A 19,609-nucleotide genomic window follows, 5' to 3' on the forward strand; every position below is an offset into this window, starting at 1 on the left:
ATATATATTTGTACATGTATATGTGTATATATTATATGGACCATAGGGCCAAAAAAAAAAAAAAAAAAAAAAAAAAATATTATACATAATATATTATATGTATATCTTAAATTTTAATAAACTTGAGAAACATAAACATTTTGTTGATATATGGATGGAAAGGGATAATGAATTTATGTATATGAAACAATGGAAATAAGACTTTCAAAATAAAAAAAACTTAAAAAATAAATGTACATAAATATAAACATATACACAAAAATCAAAAAGGGAATATTATATCATACTTAAGAAATAAAATTATATATATATATATATATATATATATATAATATGTGAAGGTATAAACATTTATAATATATATTTCTTAATATATCCCTTATATTTATATGTATGGCGTTTATAATGTCTTACAAATTAAAAATTAATAATCCAGAAAAATAAAATAAATAAAATATAAATAAGTAATATATTTATTTTTTTTATATATATAAATGTAGTTTTTACTTAAGCCACTCAATTATATATATATATATATATATATATATTTTATGGATGTTTAACATGGTAATATTTTTTTTTTTTTTTTTTTTTTTTTTTTTTCCTAAAGAACACATATATAATTAATGAAGTTCACTGAGGAAAAATATAAAGTATAAAAAATTAAATTTAATCATTTCAAGTGATCATATATTTCACAACATGTTATAATATCTTATTAAATCAAGAGATATTCCATTTATATGTCACAATAGAAATGTATATTTAAAAAAAAAAAAAAAAAAAAAAAAAAAAAAAAAATTAATTATGCTCCCTATAAATCGCACATATATATATATATATATATATATATATATATTTTTATATTCTGGGGTGGTAATTATATTGGTTTTCATAAAAAAATGGATGCTCGTAAAATTTTTGATTAATATGTGTGTAATAAGTAGAATTAAAATAAAAATAGGAAGAAAAAAAAATTGTTAATTGTCCATAGGTAAAAATTGTATTATTATAAGCATATAAATAAATAAATAAATAAATATATATATATATATATATATATATACATATATATTTAAGGACATATGAAATATAAAATAGAAACATTCTCATTTATTTTTATTATCACATTTTTTGTTCTTTGGTTAAGAATAAATATCCATATTTTGTTCATAGGAAAAAAGAAAAATAATAAATTCTCTTAAAATATTGGTTACACTCTTATTTTTTATTTTTTTTCAAGAATAAAATATATTATATATAAAATGGATACATATAAGAAGAATGATAATGAAAATGATTACAAATATTATGTATTACAAATAGGTAAATATATATATGTTTATATTATACTATAATAAAAAAAAAAAAAAAAAAAGAATTTTATTTTTTATTGTATATTTTATTCCTTATAGAACGTTCATATATATATATATATATATATATATTAAGATCCATAAGTTTATTTTTTATTTGTCTAAAATATATATATATATATATATATTTTTTTTTTTTTTTTTTTTTGTAGGAAGAAAATATACATACGTAGGCTTGTGTGGGCTTCACAAGCCAGTATCCGTTTTTGTAACTCCAAACATTTTTGTATACAATGAAAAGTTTCACAATTTTGTTGAAGATACCTACAAGGTTAATGAAATGATGGATTATATAAATAGAAAAAGGGAAGAACAATACAAAAATGAGAAATCGGAAAAAATGTTGGATGTAAGTAAGGATCAATCCAAAGAAGATATAAAAATTGTAACGGATAATCAAACAGATGAATGTCTTGATAAGTACCAAAGTAGCGATAATTTAGATTATAATAATGAAGAATTTGTATGTGATACGAATAATATATATGAAAATAATAAATTTTGTGATAAGGAAGAGAAACATAATAAGATGAAGATATATCATTACGAATATAAATATAATCAAGACTTATATTTATGGAGAACATATTTTGATGAATATATATTTCATATATTTCATAATATGCTTATAAAAACAAATAATAAATCAAAAAAAGTTATACTTGTATTAAATATGTTTATACCTACTATTATAAAATATGCTCTCTGCATAGCTCTCATAGAAAATCCTGAATATGCCTGTATATCATATATTAACGATTTAATATCTCCTTTATATTTATGTAATTATAAAACGTGTGTGGTGCTGGACCTTGGTTATATTAATTGCAGGATTTTACCAATAATGGACGGCGTACCTTTATATCATCATTATACTTATGTAAATAATGGGGGGTTCTATATTAATCAAGAAATAAAGAAATTATTAAAGGAGCAATATATGAGTAGATATAAAAAGAGGGAAAATATAATATCCATCAATGGTGATATGAAATTATGTCTTGGAAATTATGATAATAATAAAAATGGTGACAATAATAAAAATGGTGACAATAATAAAAATGGTGACAATAATAAAAATGGTGACAATAATAAAAATGGTGACAATAATAAAAATGGTGACAATAATAAAAATGGTGATAATAATAAAAATGATGATAATAATAATATGAACTATTATTTAAATTTATATCCTCTAGAAGAAATAATTAACGTTATTAATAATATGACAGATGATGATATAGAAATTATAAAAATAAAATATTGTTATATAAAAAAGGATAGTGAAAATATACCATGTAATAAATATGTACTATATAAATATAATAATTATGATATAATTATAGATCCTTATACTAGATATAAAGCTTGTGAAATATTATTTGAAAAAGAATATGATCAAAATATGTACTCCTTATTTTCTAGTATAGTACAAAAAATTAATATATTTGAAACATACATATTTTCAAATATATTATTAGTAGGTGGTTGTAGTAATATTAAAGGTATTCTATCGAGGGTTGCTCAAATATTTTTTCAAGTATTAAGAAATGAAAAAAAATTCCCACCAAAATTTCAAGATAATGTACATTTTCTTCTCTCTAATATTTCTCCTAACTTACGTCAGTTTGTAGGGGCATCTATATGTTCGAGCATGGATAATTTACCCGATTATACATCTGAGGAGATATTGAACAATGTATTATATGACCACCTTAGCGAGGATATATACATGACATTCAAGACATAAAAAAAAGACTACTATATGTATTATGGGTTTTATGTATGTGTTTGTTGGAATATACATTTTTGTGTTTTTATATTTGTACAAAAGAAAGAAAAAAAAAAAAAAAAAAAAAAAAAAAAAAAAAATTATCTAACAAATAAAATTGATAGCAACATAAAAAAGGTAATTCAAATGGATAATATTTATAAATACACAAAAAAAAAAAAAATAAATAAATAAAATAAAATAAAATAAAATAAAATAAAATAAAATAAAAGATACATCATACATATATATATATATATATATATATATATATCCATATATATGATCACATTTTATAATTTTTATGTTAGGACTCCGTTTTTTTTGTCCTCATTTTCATTGGCACCCTTTTTTTTTTTTTGTAATTTTTCTTTCATATTTCTCAATTTTTTTAGTATAATACTCAAATGTGCCTTTTCATTATCAGCCATCTTTTCATATAAATACTGATAACCATTAGTATAAATAGGTTTTACTTTTTCATCAATAGCTAAGCACATATTTATTTTTTGTTGTTTCTCTATATCCATACGTCTATCATAAAAGAGTTTTTCTGTTTTTTCTAATGCCTCTTTTTTAGAATAGCCTCTGTTCATATAATATAACTGATGAGTAGCCATTTGCGTAATTATATGATCATTTCTAAAATAATCATATCCTTTAATATTATTATTACCTTCCACATAACAATCCTGAAATCTTAAATGAGGATATTTTTTTAATAAAAATTTTACTAAATCCATATATTTATTATTATTATATTTTGTTTTTAAACTTATATTATATATTTCCATAGGCGGGGCTCTCTCTGACCATTCTAACCAACGAGGAGTGTCATATAAATTGGTATTAACAAGCGTCCTCATCTTATCTACAATATTATATTTTAAAAAACGACAAAAGTTAGAGCCATTAGGATGAACAGCTCCCTTGCCCATTATTCAAATATATAAACGAAACCAATTTATTATATATATATATATAATAATAATAATATGTATAGATAGATAAATAAATAAATAAATAAATAAATATATATATATGTATATAATATAACACTTGTAAGAATATATTATTTTAAGACCCTTAATTTTTTACTTATAAACAATTCTCAATTCCGCATTCATATTTTTATGCAAAATATTTACATAATTTTTTTTTTTTTTTTTTTTTTTTTGTAATCTTTCAATAAAGCTTATATTAAATACACATATAAATGTATCATATTATTATATATGTACATACCAATATATTATAAAGTATATATGTATATATTTTTTTTTTTTTTTGTTATTTATGAAATCATGTGATTGTAATAATATAAAAATATTCCTATTAGCATAACAACTTAATGAATATTATTTACTATTTAGTATATATATATATAAAAGAAAAGAAAAAGGAAATTAAACCTTATAAGGACTCCAAAAAAGAAAAAATAAAAATAAATAAATATATATATATATATATATATATAATATTTGATATTTTTTTATTTATAATAATTTATGGAATATGTGCACTTGCTGATCACTTTTATTATTGATTCTTTCTTACCAATCATGATATTATAATATAAAAATACGTTCAATTTTTTTTTTTTTTTTTTTTAATTAAACTAAAGAAAAAGGAAAAATGAGGAAATATTTTACCTTTTTAAGAGAATTTTCTACTCTTAAAAATATGGGCCCTGAGGATTTGAACATGTTAAGGAAAAAGTTGAGATGTAAATTTAAAAGTGTTCGTCCAAAAAAGATAAAAAAAAAAAACAAACAAAATAAATAAATAAATAAATAAATAAATAATAAATATAACGAAAAAAAAAAAAAAAAAAAAGTAACGAAAGTGATACATACTATAAACAATCAAATAAGAACAAAATACACATGTGTAACTATATTAAATTTTTCTTTTTGTGTTTTTTTTTTTTTTTTTTTTATAATTTTTAGGTAGGTATGTTAGAATTAGATACGTTAATTAATAATTATTTAAATGCAAATATGAATATAATAGATAATGAAAAAGTAAAGTTGTTATATAATTTAATGGATATAGATACAACTAATATGTTGAAGTTATTTTATTTTTATTCCAACCAAGAAAATAGAAGTATGGACAAATTGTCCAAACTTATGAAAGTTAAAGATGAAAAAATAATACAGGATACTTTTAATTTATTAATTGATATACTTAACAATAATCAAAAGTATATTAGTACTCAGTGAGGAGAAAAGATAAAGACTTCAAGAAAAAAAAATAAAAAAAAAAAAAAAAAAAAGAAAAAGAAATAAAAAAAAAAAAAAAAATAGGTATTATGTATATTATATATTTATTTTTATTTTATTACTTTTTTTTTTTTTTTTTTTTTTTATGTTGCACTTTGCCATATTATTAATCAACATAATTAGATAAACTAAAAATATATTTTTTTAAAGAATTTATACAATATATTGTATATTATATAGAAGTGTGTTGAAACCTTATCAATATATATATAAATAAACCTACAAATAAATATATATGTACATATATTTTTTTATTTTATTATTTTACACTTGGATTAAGTCATGATGGTATATATTCTCATCCACATCCATCTAAAATGAAGATCAAAAAAAAAAAAAAAAAAAAAAAAAATATTCAGCAGGAATAAAATATTGAATTGTTTATTTGTTTTGATTTGATATGATATGATTTTATATGATTTTATATGATTTTATATGATTTTATTTTATTTTATTTTTTTTTTTTTTGTATATTTTTATAAACAATATGGAAAATCATATATCATTACAGGTATATCAATTAAGAACTTTTTAAATTCACTTTCTGTAAACTTATTTCCATTTTCACATAAAAGAATTTTCAAATCGTTTTTTTTTATTATATCTTCTGACATAAGGGAAAAAAAAAAAAAAAAAAAAATTATAAGAATATAATAAAAGTTAAACTGAACGAAAATACAAGAAATATTATATGTATAATATATATATATATATATATATATACTTTTAGGGTTTAAAAAATTGAGGCAGTTTTCAATTTTTTCTTTTTCATAATAATTTTTTTGAAATTTATCAACGAAATCTTTCAGTTCGTCCAAGTTATAAATATTTTTATTATCATCAAAAATTTGACAGGATATATTAAAACTGAACAAAAAATAGAGGGGAATAAAAAATAAGATATATATTATATATATTGTTATAAAGATATAATCTCTTCATATTTAGATTAACTATAAATAAATACAAATAAAAAAAAATATATATATATATATATATATATATATACATATATTTATGATTGTACCCTAACGATTTTAGTATTGTTATTAGATCGTTCTTATCAATATGATCCGTGTTTTTTTTTTTTAAATTAAATAAATCTTCAATTCTTGAATTCTAAGGATTACATAAAATAAACAGAAATATGTTCATACATAATTATTGTATTTTTTTTTTATTTTCTCTTATTTTCTATGTCGCTTTTTTTTTTTTTTTTTTTTTTTTTTTTTTTCCTTTTAATAGGTCGATGTTACTTGTATTTGCTCCATAAATATATAATATATATATATATATATTTTTTTTTTTTTTTTTTTTTTTATTTAACAGCGACCATATGACTGCTAAAATTAAACTCAAACTTTTTACGTATACACATAAATATTTATTGTACATGTGTATATGTTCTTAAAATGTATATAATGATGGAAAAGAAAAGAAATAAAAAAAAAAAAAAAAAAAAAGCAAAGAACAAGCTATAAAGAATATTTTATTATATATATATATATATATATAATATATGTATTTGTAAAATATATTATATTATATTATATATAATATATATTATTTTTTATTTTATTTTATTTTTGACCCCTAAAATTTATGCATATATATGTGTATTTATATACCAAGGAAAAGAGAATTCTTCACTTAGGAAATAAAACGTACATTAAATATATACATATGTGTTTAAATTATTATTATTTTTTTTTTTTATGTTTTCATAAAGTTATAATTAAAATATGTATATATGTTTACAATGTGAAAAAACATGTTAAACAAAAATAAAGGAGATACACTTTTGATAATTTTTCCACATATAACATACTTTAATATATGTACATAAGAAAAAAAAAAAAAAAAAAAAAAAAAAAAAAAAATATATATATATATATATATATATATAATAATGCATATTAAGATATTTTTATGTTTGAAAAAATTGACATGTCTTATAACTTTTTATAAAACCAAAAGTAGAATTATTTTATTTTATTTTTTTTTTAAAGAAAACCGTTTTTGTGATTAATAATAGACAAAAGGGAAATATTCATAATATGTAAAAAATATATATATTATATATGTACACATATGTGAGAATGATTTTATATAATAAGATATAATTTTTACATATTAACAAAATTGAATGTATATATATATATATATATTTATATTTATATTTATATATTTGTACGTATGTATATAATTCATCTGAGATAAATGTGCGAAATGTTTAAAAATGTTGAATATTTTATATTATCCAATATAAATTATATATATATCGCATGAAATTATATACACTTCAAAAAAATAATATATATATATAATTTATTACTTGTGATTTTTTTTTTTTCACATATGCTGAATGATGTAGCCTAATATATATTATAATAATTTATTTTTTTTTTTTTTTGCTTATTATTTTATTCAACCTTCATTTTATTGTTATAAGAATCGTTTTATATTTTAGTTGAAGCGCCAAAAGGTATTTTTCATATATATATATATATATATATATATATATATATATATTATATACATTTGATTTGTAAAAAAAAAAAAATTAGTAGACATTCCAAATATTTGATCATCATAAAATATAATGGTTGATGAAAATTATTTAAAGGAAAGTGACAGCTCAAAGTTTTTAGACTTTGGTCAAATCGAAAATGAAATTAAAGAATTCAAATCAAAACAAAAGGAAATATTTAGTTTTTATGTTAAAAACATTGATGAGTTAATAGGAAAAATAAATAAAGCTAAAAACCTTTTAGAGGAAAAGAAGAAAACAGAAAATGAAATATTAAAAGATAAGAATTATCAAAATAATGTTGACATAAATAATGGTGATAAAAAAAGTGTTGTTACTAATATGGATAATAATGAAAGCACGGATAAAATAAAAAGAATCGAAAGTATAAATGATAATAAAACAATAAACAAAAACAATGTTATTATAAAAGAATTAATAAAAGATGTCAAAAGTTTAAATATAACAGAAAAAATTAATAATGAAAACAAGACGTTTTATAATACATTATTATTATCATATAGAGGTATTATATCTTTAATAAAACAGGAGACACCAGAAATATTTAAAGATATACATATTAAAAAAGCTATTATTCTTAGATTAATTCTGATGCATTTTTTACAAAAGGGTGATTTTTTCATGTACTATGTATTAAATAAAGAAATTCTGAAGAATAAAAAAAAAAAAAAAAAAAAAACATATATGGAGGAAAATCAAATGTATGATAGAACATCTAACGGAGAAATAATAAATGAACATATTTTAAAAAGTGGGGATGTCGGAGTATCTAGAAATTTAAATAATTGTATAGTTAACCCTGATATGTTAAATGATAAAAACAATAATAATAATAATATCAATATCAATAACAATAACAATAACAATATCAATATCAATAACAATAACAATATCAATATCAATAACAATAACAATATCAATAACAATAACAATAACAATAATTATGATAATAATATTATGGATGTCCCACATTACCTGGACAACATACCAAACAACAAAGATATAGTAAACGAATGTGACAGTAAACAAATAAATAATACCAATTCATACGATTATAATATGAATAGTGTGCAAAAAATAGAAATGAAAAATGAAGACACAGCAAATAATATTAATGTGTATAATAAGGAAGATACTATAAAATGTATTATACCTGGTAATAATATGTATGAACATAATAATAGCAATAGTAATACATTTAATAGTGTTCTCCTAAATAATATTAACCCTAACGTTGGAATGAACGATAAAGGATTGTTTAGTAGAATTAAAAAAGAATATTTAAGAAAAATAAAATTCTCTGAAAAAAATGAAGAAATAATATTTGAGCATGCATTGTTAGAAGAAGAATTATTTGAAGGATATAAAGAATTACATAGAATTATGTATAATTTAAAAAATTATGATGTAAGTTCATGTATTGAATGGTATCATAGATGCAGTGAATCCACCAAAAAGAAATATACAAAATTGATTTATTTATTACATTGTATTAGTTATCTGATATATTCCAAAGAAGATAAAGAAAAAGCCTTACATTGTCTTAGGGAACTAATGTTAAATTATAAAGAAAATAAATCTCATATCTCAAGATTAAGCACATTTATATGTATAGGAGTTGATAATGCATTTTTTAAAAATATGTTCTCTAGTGTGCATGCAAAAGTATTTAATTATTTTAAGAGAGCTTTTAATGAAGAAGGAATTGTTGTAAATATGAAAAAAAATAAAAATATGATTAAGAAGGATACAAGACAATATGGAAATGAAAATATGCGCTGTAATAATTTGGTACCTAGTAAAGTGAATATAAAAAATGAAGAAGCTAATAAAAGGAATGTAAAAGAGTTACATAATAAAAAGGAAGAGGACGTCAAAGAAAAAATAAATTCTCGAAAAAGAAAATCTAGTATATTGTTATATAATAAAGATGAAAAAAATACTCACAAAAATTGTACTAGTCAAAAGGATGGAATTAAACTTTGCAGTGATAAAAATTGTAAACATAAAATGTGTAGTAGTAATAAATATAATAAGGAAAAATCAAATATATCAAGATGTACTACAGATAATGATAAAAAATGTTCCTCATCTATATGCTCTAAAAAAAAAAAGAATAAAATAAAAAAACGAAAAAAAAATAACTCCTTTCCTATTATGTATAAAAAAATAAATGAAGACATATCTAGAGGACAAACAAAAAGTCATATAAAAAAAAAGAATTTAAAGAATAAAAAAGGAAAGAATGAACATATTTTGAAAAGAAAAATAAAAAAGAAATTTACAAATATATATAATCGAATCAGTAAAAAGGATCCAATTAAAGTTAAGAAAAATAAAAATAAAGGAAACCATAGCAGAAATAAGAAGAAAAAGAAAAATTATTCATATGTTACATTTCATAAAGAATATGCATTAAATATAAAAATGGATCGTAGTAATAATATTCCCTTAATTCATAATAATATTTATAAGGAAAAATATAGTAATTTATGTGGTACAAAATTATATACTAATCATTTCTATGAGACTAAAAGAAATAATTTCCTTCGTCCTTTAAGTGAATTATATGTAGAGAATAATATTAACGAAATAATAAGAAATAATAAAATGAATAAGGACATTTTATATGATAGCTGTTGTAACAATTATAATATGAATAATTTTAATTTAATATTACCTAATGTAAGTTTAAATGAAGATAATTATGGTTATAAGAATAATTCAAGGGGAGGTGTTTATAAAGAAGGATATAATAATAAAAAAAAAGATAATAATAAAAAAAAAGATAATAATAATAATAATGATGATGATGATGAAAAATTAAATAATGGATGGTATTCCCATATCCATCATTGTACTAAAGATGTCATTACAGAAATGATACATTCTAAAAAAGATGATTTTGATATTATTAAAGAAAATACCATAAATATGGATAAAGATATAGATATTTCATCATATAATAATTTATGTAATATAAAAAGAGCAGATGAATCTATTTATTTATATGAATTAAATGAAAGCGAACTTTCTCAATATTCATATAATGATAGTAATTATATGACTTATAAAATATTAAATCGTACATCTCAATTTTATGATCATGAAGATACTAAGATAAATAATTATGCTCTTCATAAGTTATATAAACATTATAATAAAAATGTATGTACAAATATAAATTATCCTTCAAGTATATTATACAATAATCATCCATATAGTTATAATAATTATTTATTTTGTATTAAAAATTTATATCATAATAATAATAATAATAATAATTCTTTTTTTCAAAATAACTCAAATTTTTATATGGAAAATGTTGTGAATAATTTTGAGTATTATATGAAACAAAATAATGATAGTTCATCTTATATGAACCATAATACATTTTATTCATTAAACAATTCTTGCTTTATCAAAAAAGCAAATGTTTTAAAAAGCAAATTACCCAAATGTAAATTTTTATCTGCATCCCCAAAAGATGAAAAAGATGTAAAGACTATTCCTATGTCGACAGAACAAAAAAAGGATTTCTCCTTATCATCACATGAAAAGAAAGATGTAACTACCTTGTCGATGGAAAAAAAGTGCACACCCGTAGTATCAATAGAAAAGAAAGACGTTCTTATATTACCACAAGAAAAAAAGAATGAAGAAAGGAACAAATGTGATGACAAAATAGAACACATATGTGGAAAAGAAGAATGTAATGATATGTGTATATTAAAAAAGAAAAAAAATGGAAAGGATGAAGAAGAATATTATGAATGTGTGAATTTTAAAGATAATGATGTATATACTAATGACGAATCTACAACAAGTTCTTGTAGTTATTATAAATCATTTGGTTCATGTAATTCTTACACGTCATCAAGTGGTGGTGAATTTTCTTCTTATTCTAGCGGAGAGGAAAACTTTAAAAAAAATATGAATAAAGTAAAAGAACAAGTAGATATAATGAAAGAAGATTATTTGAAAAAAAATACAATGAATGCTTTGTTAAATACAAAAAATGTCCAAGCAAATAATAGAGCTATTCTAGCTTCAAAAAATACAAGACTTGCGAAAACATCCATAGATGTAAGTCGAATTTTATTAACGCACGCTTTAACAACAAGGGATATATATACTTTACAAAATACGTTGTCCACTAATAAAAGTAATACAGAATTTAGACGTATTTGTTTGAAATGGAAGGCAAAAAAGATTAAAAGAAGAAGTAGGTTAAAAAAGAGGGAAAAAGGTGATGAGGAAAGTGAGGATGATATAAAAGATAAGGGTGGAAGGAATAAAAAAGGGGGCACAAGAAAGGGAAAAATGGAAGTTGATGATGATGGTGATGATGATGATGATGGTGATGACGATGATGATGATGGTGATGACGATGATGATGATGGTGATGACGATGATGATGATGGTGATGACGATGATGATGATGGTGATGACGATGATGATGATGATGATGATGATGATGATGATGGTGATGATGATGACGATGATGATGATTATAATGATGATGATAATGATGATGATAATGATGATGATAATGATGATGATAATGATGATGATTATAATGATGATGATAATGATGATGATTATAATGATGATTATAATGATGATTATAATGATGATGACGAAAGTGACGATTTTTATGATGAACATAATTCTTATGATGAAGAAGATGATTATTTTGATGAGGAGAACGATTACTTTGATGAAGATGATGATTATTATGATGAAGAAGATAATTATTATGAGGACGATGAAAATATTCATGATGAACAACCTTACAATTCTCCTAATAGCAGTAGTAGTTATGATATTAATAAAAAGAAAAAACATAAAGCAGTAAGTAAATTAAAAGGCAAGAGGAAAAAAAAGAATAAAAAGAAAAAAAAAAGGAATATATCCTCAACTAATAAAGTAAACCTTTCTGATTCCTTAGAATGTTTGGGTTTAGAAAATTTTATAAAATTAACAAAAAAAAATCTTTTTATTAAAAAATCGGATGAAAAAAAGAAAAGTGAAAAAGGAAAAAAAAAAAAAAAAACTCAAAAATCCAAAAAAAGTGATGACACAAATGAAGGTAAAAATAAAATTGATGAACAAAAAAAAGGTAAGGAATTGAAGGAAAATAAAGATAACATGAAGTTAAAAAAGAAAAACAAAATAAAAAATATGAAGGAAGTTGAAGGATCTGTTTTGAATGATGAAAAAGGTGACATGGAAAAAACTACAGTTGAAAAAACACAAAATGAAAGGAGTGAAAAAAGTAATATCACAGAAGAAAGGAATGATAAAAAAGTTCTTGCAAATAATTTTCAGAATGAAGTTCAGTGTGAAAAGGATATAAAGGAACAGAAAGAAATACATAAAGTGGAAAATGTAAAAGTAGAAGAAAATAATGACGATGAAACTAAAATTATTGAAAATAAGGGAAACGAGTTAGATGTTAATCAGGAAGTCAAAAATGTAAACCAGAATGATAGTAATATGACCGAAAAAAATGTAAGTGAAGAAATTCAAGAGAATAAAGGTGAAAATATTCAAAAGAATGAAAGCAGAACAATTGAAAAAAAAGAAAAAACACAAAAATTATGTGACAAAAAGGATGAGAAAAAAAAGAATAAAGATGACTTTGATACATTATGTAAGAAGGATAAAAAAGGAATTCATTATGGATCATATAAGAAAAATATAAAAAAGAGAAGATATTATTCAAACTTTTTATATGATGAAAAAATGCAAATGCAAATGAAGAGAAACAAAAATGAAGGATATTACAATAAAGGTAATAAAACTAAAAAGGAAAATTTAGTATCAAAGGAAAAAGTGAAATCGGAAAAAGCAGGTAAGAAGAAAAATTAATATAATACTTATATGTATATATATATATATATATATATATATTTATTTATATTTATTTATATTTATGTATTTTTGTGTGTGATTATTTTACTGGTAAACATTTATAATACATTATATTATATTATATTATATTATTTTATTTTTCTCCTATAATAGGGTTTAATAAAAAAAACGATAGCAGTGATAGTGACGATGAATATAAAAAATCAAAAGGAAGGAAAGGAACAGATAAAAAACCGAACAATGATAAAAAGAAATTTGATAAATCGAATGACGATAAAAAAAAGAAAAAGGAAAAAGAAGTACATAAAAACAATAAAGAATTTGTAAAAGAAAAGAAAAATGAAAATGATCAAGATAAATCATTGAAAAAGGAGAACGAAAAAAAAGTTTATGTTCATCTGGAAAGGTAACATAAAAATGTAAATAATATATATATATATGTATGTATGTATGCACATATATATATATATATATATATATATATATATATTTATTTATTTATTTATTTATTTATTTCTTCTTTTTTTTAGCCCCTTGGACATTCTAGTTTGTGCAGGATTAATAAGCTCAAAAAAATTAATTGAGGCTCAAGCTATTTTAAAAGAAAATAATAAAAGATTACAAGAAGTGAAGAATTCTTCCTTCGCTAATAATTCCAATGAAAAGAGTTTAGAAAAAGAAAAAAATAAAAACCCTAATGAAAATGGATCTTTACTTTCTAATTCTTTAGCTGTGGAGGTAGATTTGAGTGGTTGCTTTTTTTTTCATTCTTCTTTTACATGTCCTATTAGTAGAGATAAGTCCTCCAGGGACAACCCTCCTTATCTACTTACCTGTGGTCATGCCATTTGCAAGTAAATATAAAAGAACAAAATATATGAGTTAACAAATAAAAGGGAAAAAATACATGCATATATATAATATATATATATATATATATATATATATATATATATGGATTTTTTTTTTTTTTTTTTTTTTTTTTCTTATTTCTAGAAATTGTGTAGACAAAATCCATGCTCAAAGATCCAGACAATTCAAATGCCCAATGTGTCCACAATATTTACATTTACTGGAGGTAATAAAAATTATTATTTATTTTTTTTTTTTCACATAGCATTAAATATATAAATATGCAATAATTATTTTATATGACACACTGTTTAATTTTTTTTTTTTTTTTTTTTTTTTTTTGCAGATAATTCCCCTATATTTTAGTTAAACATGTTTTTTTTTTTTTTTTTTTCGTTTTATTTATATCGTTAAATGGTTTTAATAAATTTAATAACTTTATATAGGATAATATATATGTTGTATAATTAAATATAAAAATATATATTTTTTATTTTTTCATACATACATACATACACATATATATATATATAATGTTTCTAAATTGTTTCCTAAGATTACTACGTTTATATTTTTTTTTTTGGTATGATATATAATATAAACATAATATTAAAATAATATTATCTAATTATTAAAATTAATAATTGAATTACAAAAAAGAGGAAAATAAAAAAAAGCAAATATCAGATGTTTATAGAAAATGAAAATAAAAAATGCCAATGAAAATTATGAATAAATAATGTGATTAAATTATATTAATAAAAAGAAACATTTATAAAAAAAAAAAAAAGAATAAATGAATAAAATAAAAGAAATAAAAAAAATAACAAAGTTGATTATATATATTTTTACTCCTATTATATATATATATATATATATATATATATTTAATCACAAAATTATTCTTTTTCATTTAAGTTATTGATTACCCTTCAACAATATTATCAATTTTTTCTTTATTAATAATATTATTTTTGATATAATATTTGAAATCATTTATTTTATAATGAATAATAGGAAACTTTTTATTTTTTTCGTGTACATGTTTGGGATATTCATCTTTATATTTTTCATTATATAAGGTATGATTTTTGTCCTTGTCTAGATTACTTGATGATGAGTTTCTTTTAAATGTATTATCATTATCATTATCATAATTACATATTTCGTACTTGTTATTATTATTATTTATACTATTAATATCATAAATATTACATTCTTTTATATATATATTGTTTTCATTATCCAAGTTATTATCATCATTAGTTCCTTTTTTATTTCTTTGGTTACTTTGATAGGAAGAAATATTTTGTTCAACATTTGTATTAAATTCATTTTTTTCATCAGATTCTTCTGTTGTTTTTTTTTTCTTGGTACAATATATTTTACCATCCCATTTATCAAATAAATTATTTTCATAATGATCATTAAAATTTTTTTTTGAAGATGATGATGTAATTATATTTATATTTACATTATTTATATTCTTTTTTTTTTTTTTTTTTTTTTCTTCATTGATGATATCTTTATCATAATTTTTATTTAAAATGTTTGTATATCCTTTTGAGGTTTTTGTATTTTTTGTTTCTTTACTTTTTTTATGAACATTTTCTTCTATATTATATTTATCTAGATGTTTATTTTTTTTTAAATCACTGTGTTTTTGTTTTAAAATTTTATTTTCATCTTCCTTGTGTATTACATTGTGTTGTTTAATATTTGATTTTTTTTTTTCTTCATCGTTTTTATGATAATGTTTTTTGGATGCCATATAATTTTTTTTTAAATTGTTTTCAAGTGTATTTCTTATATATTCATTTTTAATAATACTATATATTGAATCCCCTTTTTTAGAACATGTATTATTATTTTTTTGTGTACTCTGATCTGTATATTCTTGTTCCTTATTTTTTATATTAGCGTTTGTTATATTTTGTATAGATAGGTCGTTACTTGAATTGTTATTGATTATATTAGTACACGTTATATTTGTGCTTTTTTCTTTTTTATCTTTTTTTTTGGAATCTCTTTTTTTTGTTAATTTATCAATGGAACATATATCTTTTGATGACTCTCCTTTTGTTGTCTTCTTGTCATTTGTGTTTTTATTTTTTTCGTCTTCATTTAACCTTTTGAATGTTTCATCGAGGCCATTTATTCGGTAATATATAAGTCTAAAGGGAAAAAGATATATGCACATGTATATATATATGAATATATATACATATATATTCATATATTCTTAAAATTATATTTATATTACTCTCTATAAAAATAAACTTTGGGAATATTAATATCAACAGATTTTGCATTCTTTGATTTGCTCAAGGTTTCTAGGAATATTTTTATTGGAATTCCAAGATCCTGTACAATTTATAAAACATATATATATATATAGTAGTGATTGAAATGTGCATAAAAAATTTTATATAAATATATAATTTATATGTATTACATATATACAATTAGGTAATGTAATTTTTTTTTTTTTTTTTTTTTTTGACTTACATCTATAACGTAGTAATAATTATGATACGAATCAGTTGGATAAGAAGCATGTTTAAATTTGTTGTTCAAATTCTTCATTAAATATTCTGAATGCGAGACATGAATAATTTCATCTTCTTTACCATGTATTAACAAAATTGGTATATCTGAATCTGTGTTGTTACTTAGGAAGGATAAGTTTTTATAATTATCATAAATGTTTTCAATAAAATAAGAAGAATAAGTAAAATAATCTTCAACTAATTTTTCTATAGATATATATGGAGAATGTAAAATAATTCCAGCTACTGACACCCCAATTAATTTTAGGTTATATGCTAACTTACTAGCAACTCCTGTACCTATAGATCTCCCAAATAATAGAATATTTTCATTTTTAATATTTAATGATTTTAAAAAATTATAAGCAGCTAATGCTCTTCTGTTAATATTATATTGGTTTGTTGAACCTTCTAAATAACATAACCCAAATCCTATATATTCTATAGCCAAAATATTAGCATGCAAATGTTCATGTAAATGATTAAGTTCATCATAAATTTGTCCTAGATCACAGGAATTACTATGAAAATACATTATGGTATGTTTAGTTTTTACATCTTTAGTATAATATAAAAATAAAGCTGGAAACTTTTTATTATGAAGTTCTTTTATATTCTCTTCCTTATTGAATATTTCATATGTTTTGTCATTCCAAAATTTGTTGACATCAATGTTCATTAATTCGGGGATGTATACAAGATTTTTCAATTCATCATCATACTGAGAAGATGGAAAAAAATATATATTTTAAATGTATACAATATGTAATTATCATAATTCCATATCACGTGATAAAAATATGGTGTCACACACATGAATGAATATATAATATATATATGATTACTTTTTTGTAATATATCAAATATATATATATATATATATATATATATTTATTCGTCTAATGATTGTGTATATAAATTTCATTTAATTATTCATAAATAATATGAACATGGACATATAACAATATATATATATATATTATAAATGTAGGTTTTTATTTTTATTTTAACACTTGGTTCAGTAGGGCGGAATAGGGTTGAATTGGACAAGGTGTTTCCCATATTTTTTTTTCAAACAAAAAAATAAAAATATGTAAATATAAATAAATAAATATAAATATAAATATATATATATATAACTTTATAAATAAATGACAAATGTGTTTTTTTTTTTTTTTTTTTTTTTTTTTTTTTTATTTTATTTGTTCCCAGTGGTTACAAAATCATTTGGGGCTTTAATACCTTTTTTTTTTAATTTTTAATTTAAAGATAATATGTTGTGGGTATATATCAAACAAAAAAATATAAAGTATATAAATACATTATATATATATATATATATATATCCTTATTGTGAGAAATATGGTGACGAATTTATTAAGGATGCCAATTCGTTTCTCTACGTCTTTTTTTTTTTTTTTTTTTTTTTTTTTTTTTGTGCATGTTTAAACAAGTTTCTCTTTATTAATAAAGAAGAACAGAGAAAAGGCTTAGGTCCTGAAATTTGAGGAATACACGGTGTTAAAAATAAAATAAAATAAAAGACAATATTTTGTAATATTATAAATATAACTACATATATATATATATATGTATAGTTAATAAATCGTTCCTGCAAAACAGCTTTTCATATTTGTTAAGCATTTAAAAAAAAAAAAAAAAAAATATAAACAAATAAAAAAATAAAAAAAAACACATGTAAACAAATATATAGAAAATGAAAAAAAAAATATATATATATATATATACATATATATTTTTGTAATTATAGGCATTCATATTAGCCTTTTTAGCTTTCATTTGTTGAAAATAACCATATATTTATATTATTTCTATATATTATATTTTTTTATTTTCACCATATAAAATAATATATATATATATTCATTTATACGTAACAATATGTTGATATATTTTCACACTTTATAATAGCAGAAATGTTAACTATATATTATTCCACACAATAAAAAATAAGTAAATACAAATATATATATATATATATATATATTATGATTACAATGTTGGTAATTTTACCGTTCCCTTGAAATAAAAACTTTTATATTTTAATCTCAATATTTTTATTAAAAGAAAATATACATATATATATATATATATATATAATAATTTTCATTTTAAAGTGTAACATAGGAAAAAATATTATAGAAGAAATATTGCTGGATGTTTATTAGGAATTATGTACACAGTTTTATAAAGAACTTTAATAAGTGTACATTTATTGGAAACATGTTAACTTTTTTTTTTTTTTTTTTAGCACTATTTTGATATAAAATAAGTATTATTATAAGACACACATGTATATAAGTATATGATATATATTTTTAATATAT

The 19,609-nt window shown here is 20.0% G+C and overlaps 6 protein-coding genes across 6 annotated transcripts; 3 read left to right on the top strand and 3 right to left on the bottom strand.

Moving 5' to 3' along the window:
* Positions 1–1,265: 1,265 nt before the first annotated feature.
* Positions 1,266–3,126, top strand: PF3D7_0728200 (actin-like protein, putative; the record flags this gene model as incomplete). The annotated part of the gene is made up of 2 exons (XM_001349143.1): positions 1,266–1,326; positions 1,529–3,126. The coding sequence occupies 2 exons, from the start codon at positions 1,266–1,268 to the stop codon at positions 3,124–3,126; spliced, it is 1,659 nt and encodes a 552-aa protein (XP_001349179.1).
* A 323-nt stretch (positions 3,127–3,449) lies between these two features.
* On the bottom strand, positions 3,450–4,085 carry PF3D7_0728300 (conserved protein, unknown function; the record flags this gene model as incomplete). The annotated part of the gene is made up of 1 exon (XM_001349144.1): positions 3,450–4,085. The coding sequence occupies one exon, from the start codon at positions 4,083–4,085 to the stop codon at positions 3,450–3,452; it is 636 nt and encodes a 211-aa protein (XP_001349180.1).
* A 697-nt stretch (positions 4,086–4,782) lies between these two features.
* PF3D7_0728400.1 (conserved Plasmodium protein, unknown function) lies at positions 4,783–5,372 on the top strand (the record flags this gene model as incomplete). The annotated part of the gene is made up of 2 exons (XM_001349145.1): positions 4,783–4,887; positions 5,097–5,372. The coding sequence occupies 2 exons, from the start codon at positions 4,783–4,785 to the stop codon at positions 5,370–5,372; spliced, it is 381 nt and encodes a 126-aa protein (XP_001349181.1).
* A 324-nt stretch (positions 5,373–5,696) lies between these two features.
* Positions 5,697–6,810, bottom strand: PF3D7_0728500 (conserved Plasmodium protein, unknown function; the record flags this gene model as incomplete). The annotated part of the gene is made up of 5 exons (XM_002808749.1): positions 5,697–5,744; positions 5,942–6,039; positions 6,157–6,299; positions 6,460–6,551; positions 6,760–6,810. 5 exons carry the CDS (start codon positions 6,808–6,810, stop codon positions 5,697–5,699), a joined length of 432 nt encoding a protein of 143 aa, XP_002808795.1.
* Positions 6,811–8,034: 1,224 nt separating this feature from the next.
* PF3D7_0728600 (RING zinc finger protein, putative) lies at positions 8,035–15,082 on the top strand (the record flags this gene model as incomplete). The annotated part of the gene is made up of 5 exons (XM_001349146.1): positions 8,035–13,840; positions 14,014–14,266; positions 14,391–14,714; positions 14,857–14,938; positions 15,059–15,082. 5 exons carry the CDS (start codon positions 8,035–8,037, stop codon positions 15,080–15,082), a joined length of 6,489 nt encoding a protein of 2,162 aa, XP_001349182.1.
* A 555-nt stretch (positions 15,083–15,637) lies between these two features.
* Positions 15,638–18,323, bottom strand: PF3D7_0728700 (alpha/beta hydrolase, putative; the record flags this gene model as incomplete). The annotated part of the gene is made up of 4 exons (XM_001349147.1): positions 15,638–16,886; positions 16,976–17,076; positions 17,221–17,982; positions 18,273–18,323. 4 exons carry the CDS (start codon positions 18,321–18,323, stop codon positions 15,638–15,640), a joined length of 2,163 nt encoding a protein of 720 aa, XP_001349183.1.
* Between the last annotated feature and the right edge of the window lie 1,286 nt (positions 18,324–19,609).

The sequence above is a fragment of the Plasmodium falciparum genome, assembly GCF_000002765.6.
Source record: "Plasmodium falciparum 3D7 genome assembly, chromosome: 7".
NCBI lineage: Eukaryota > Apicomplexa > Aconoidasida > Haemosporida > Plasmodiidae > Plasmodium > Plasmodium falciparum.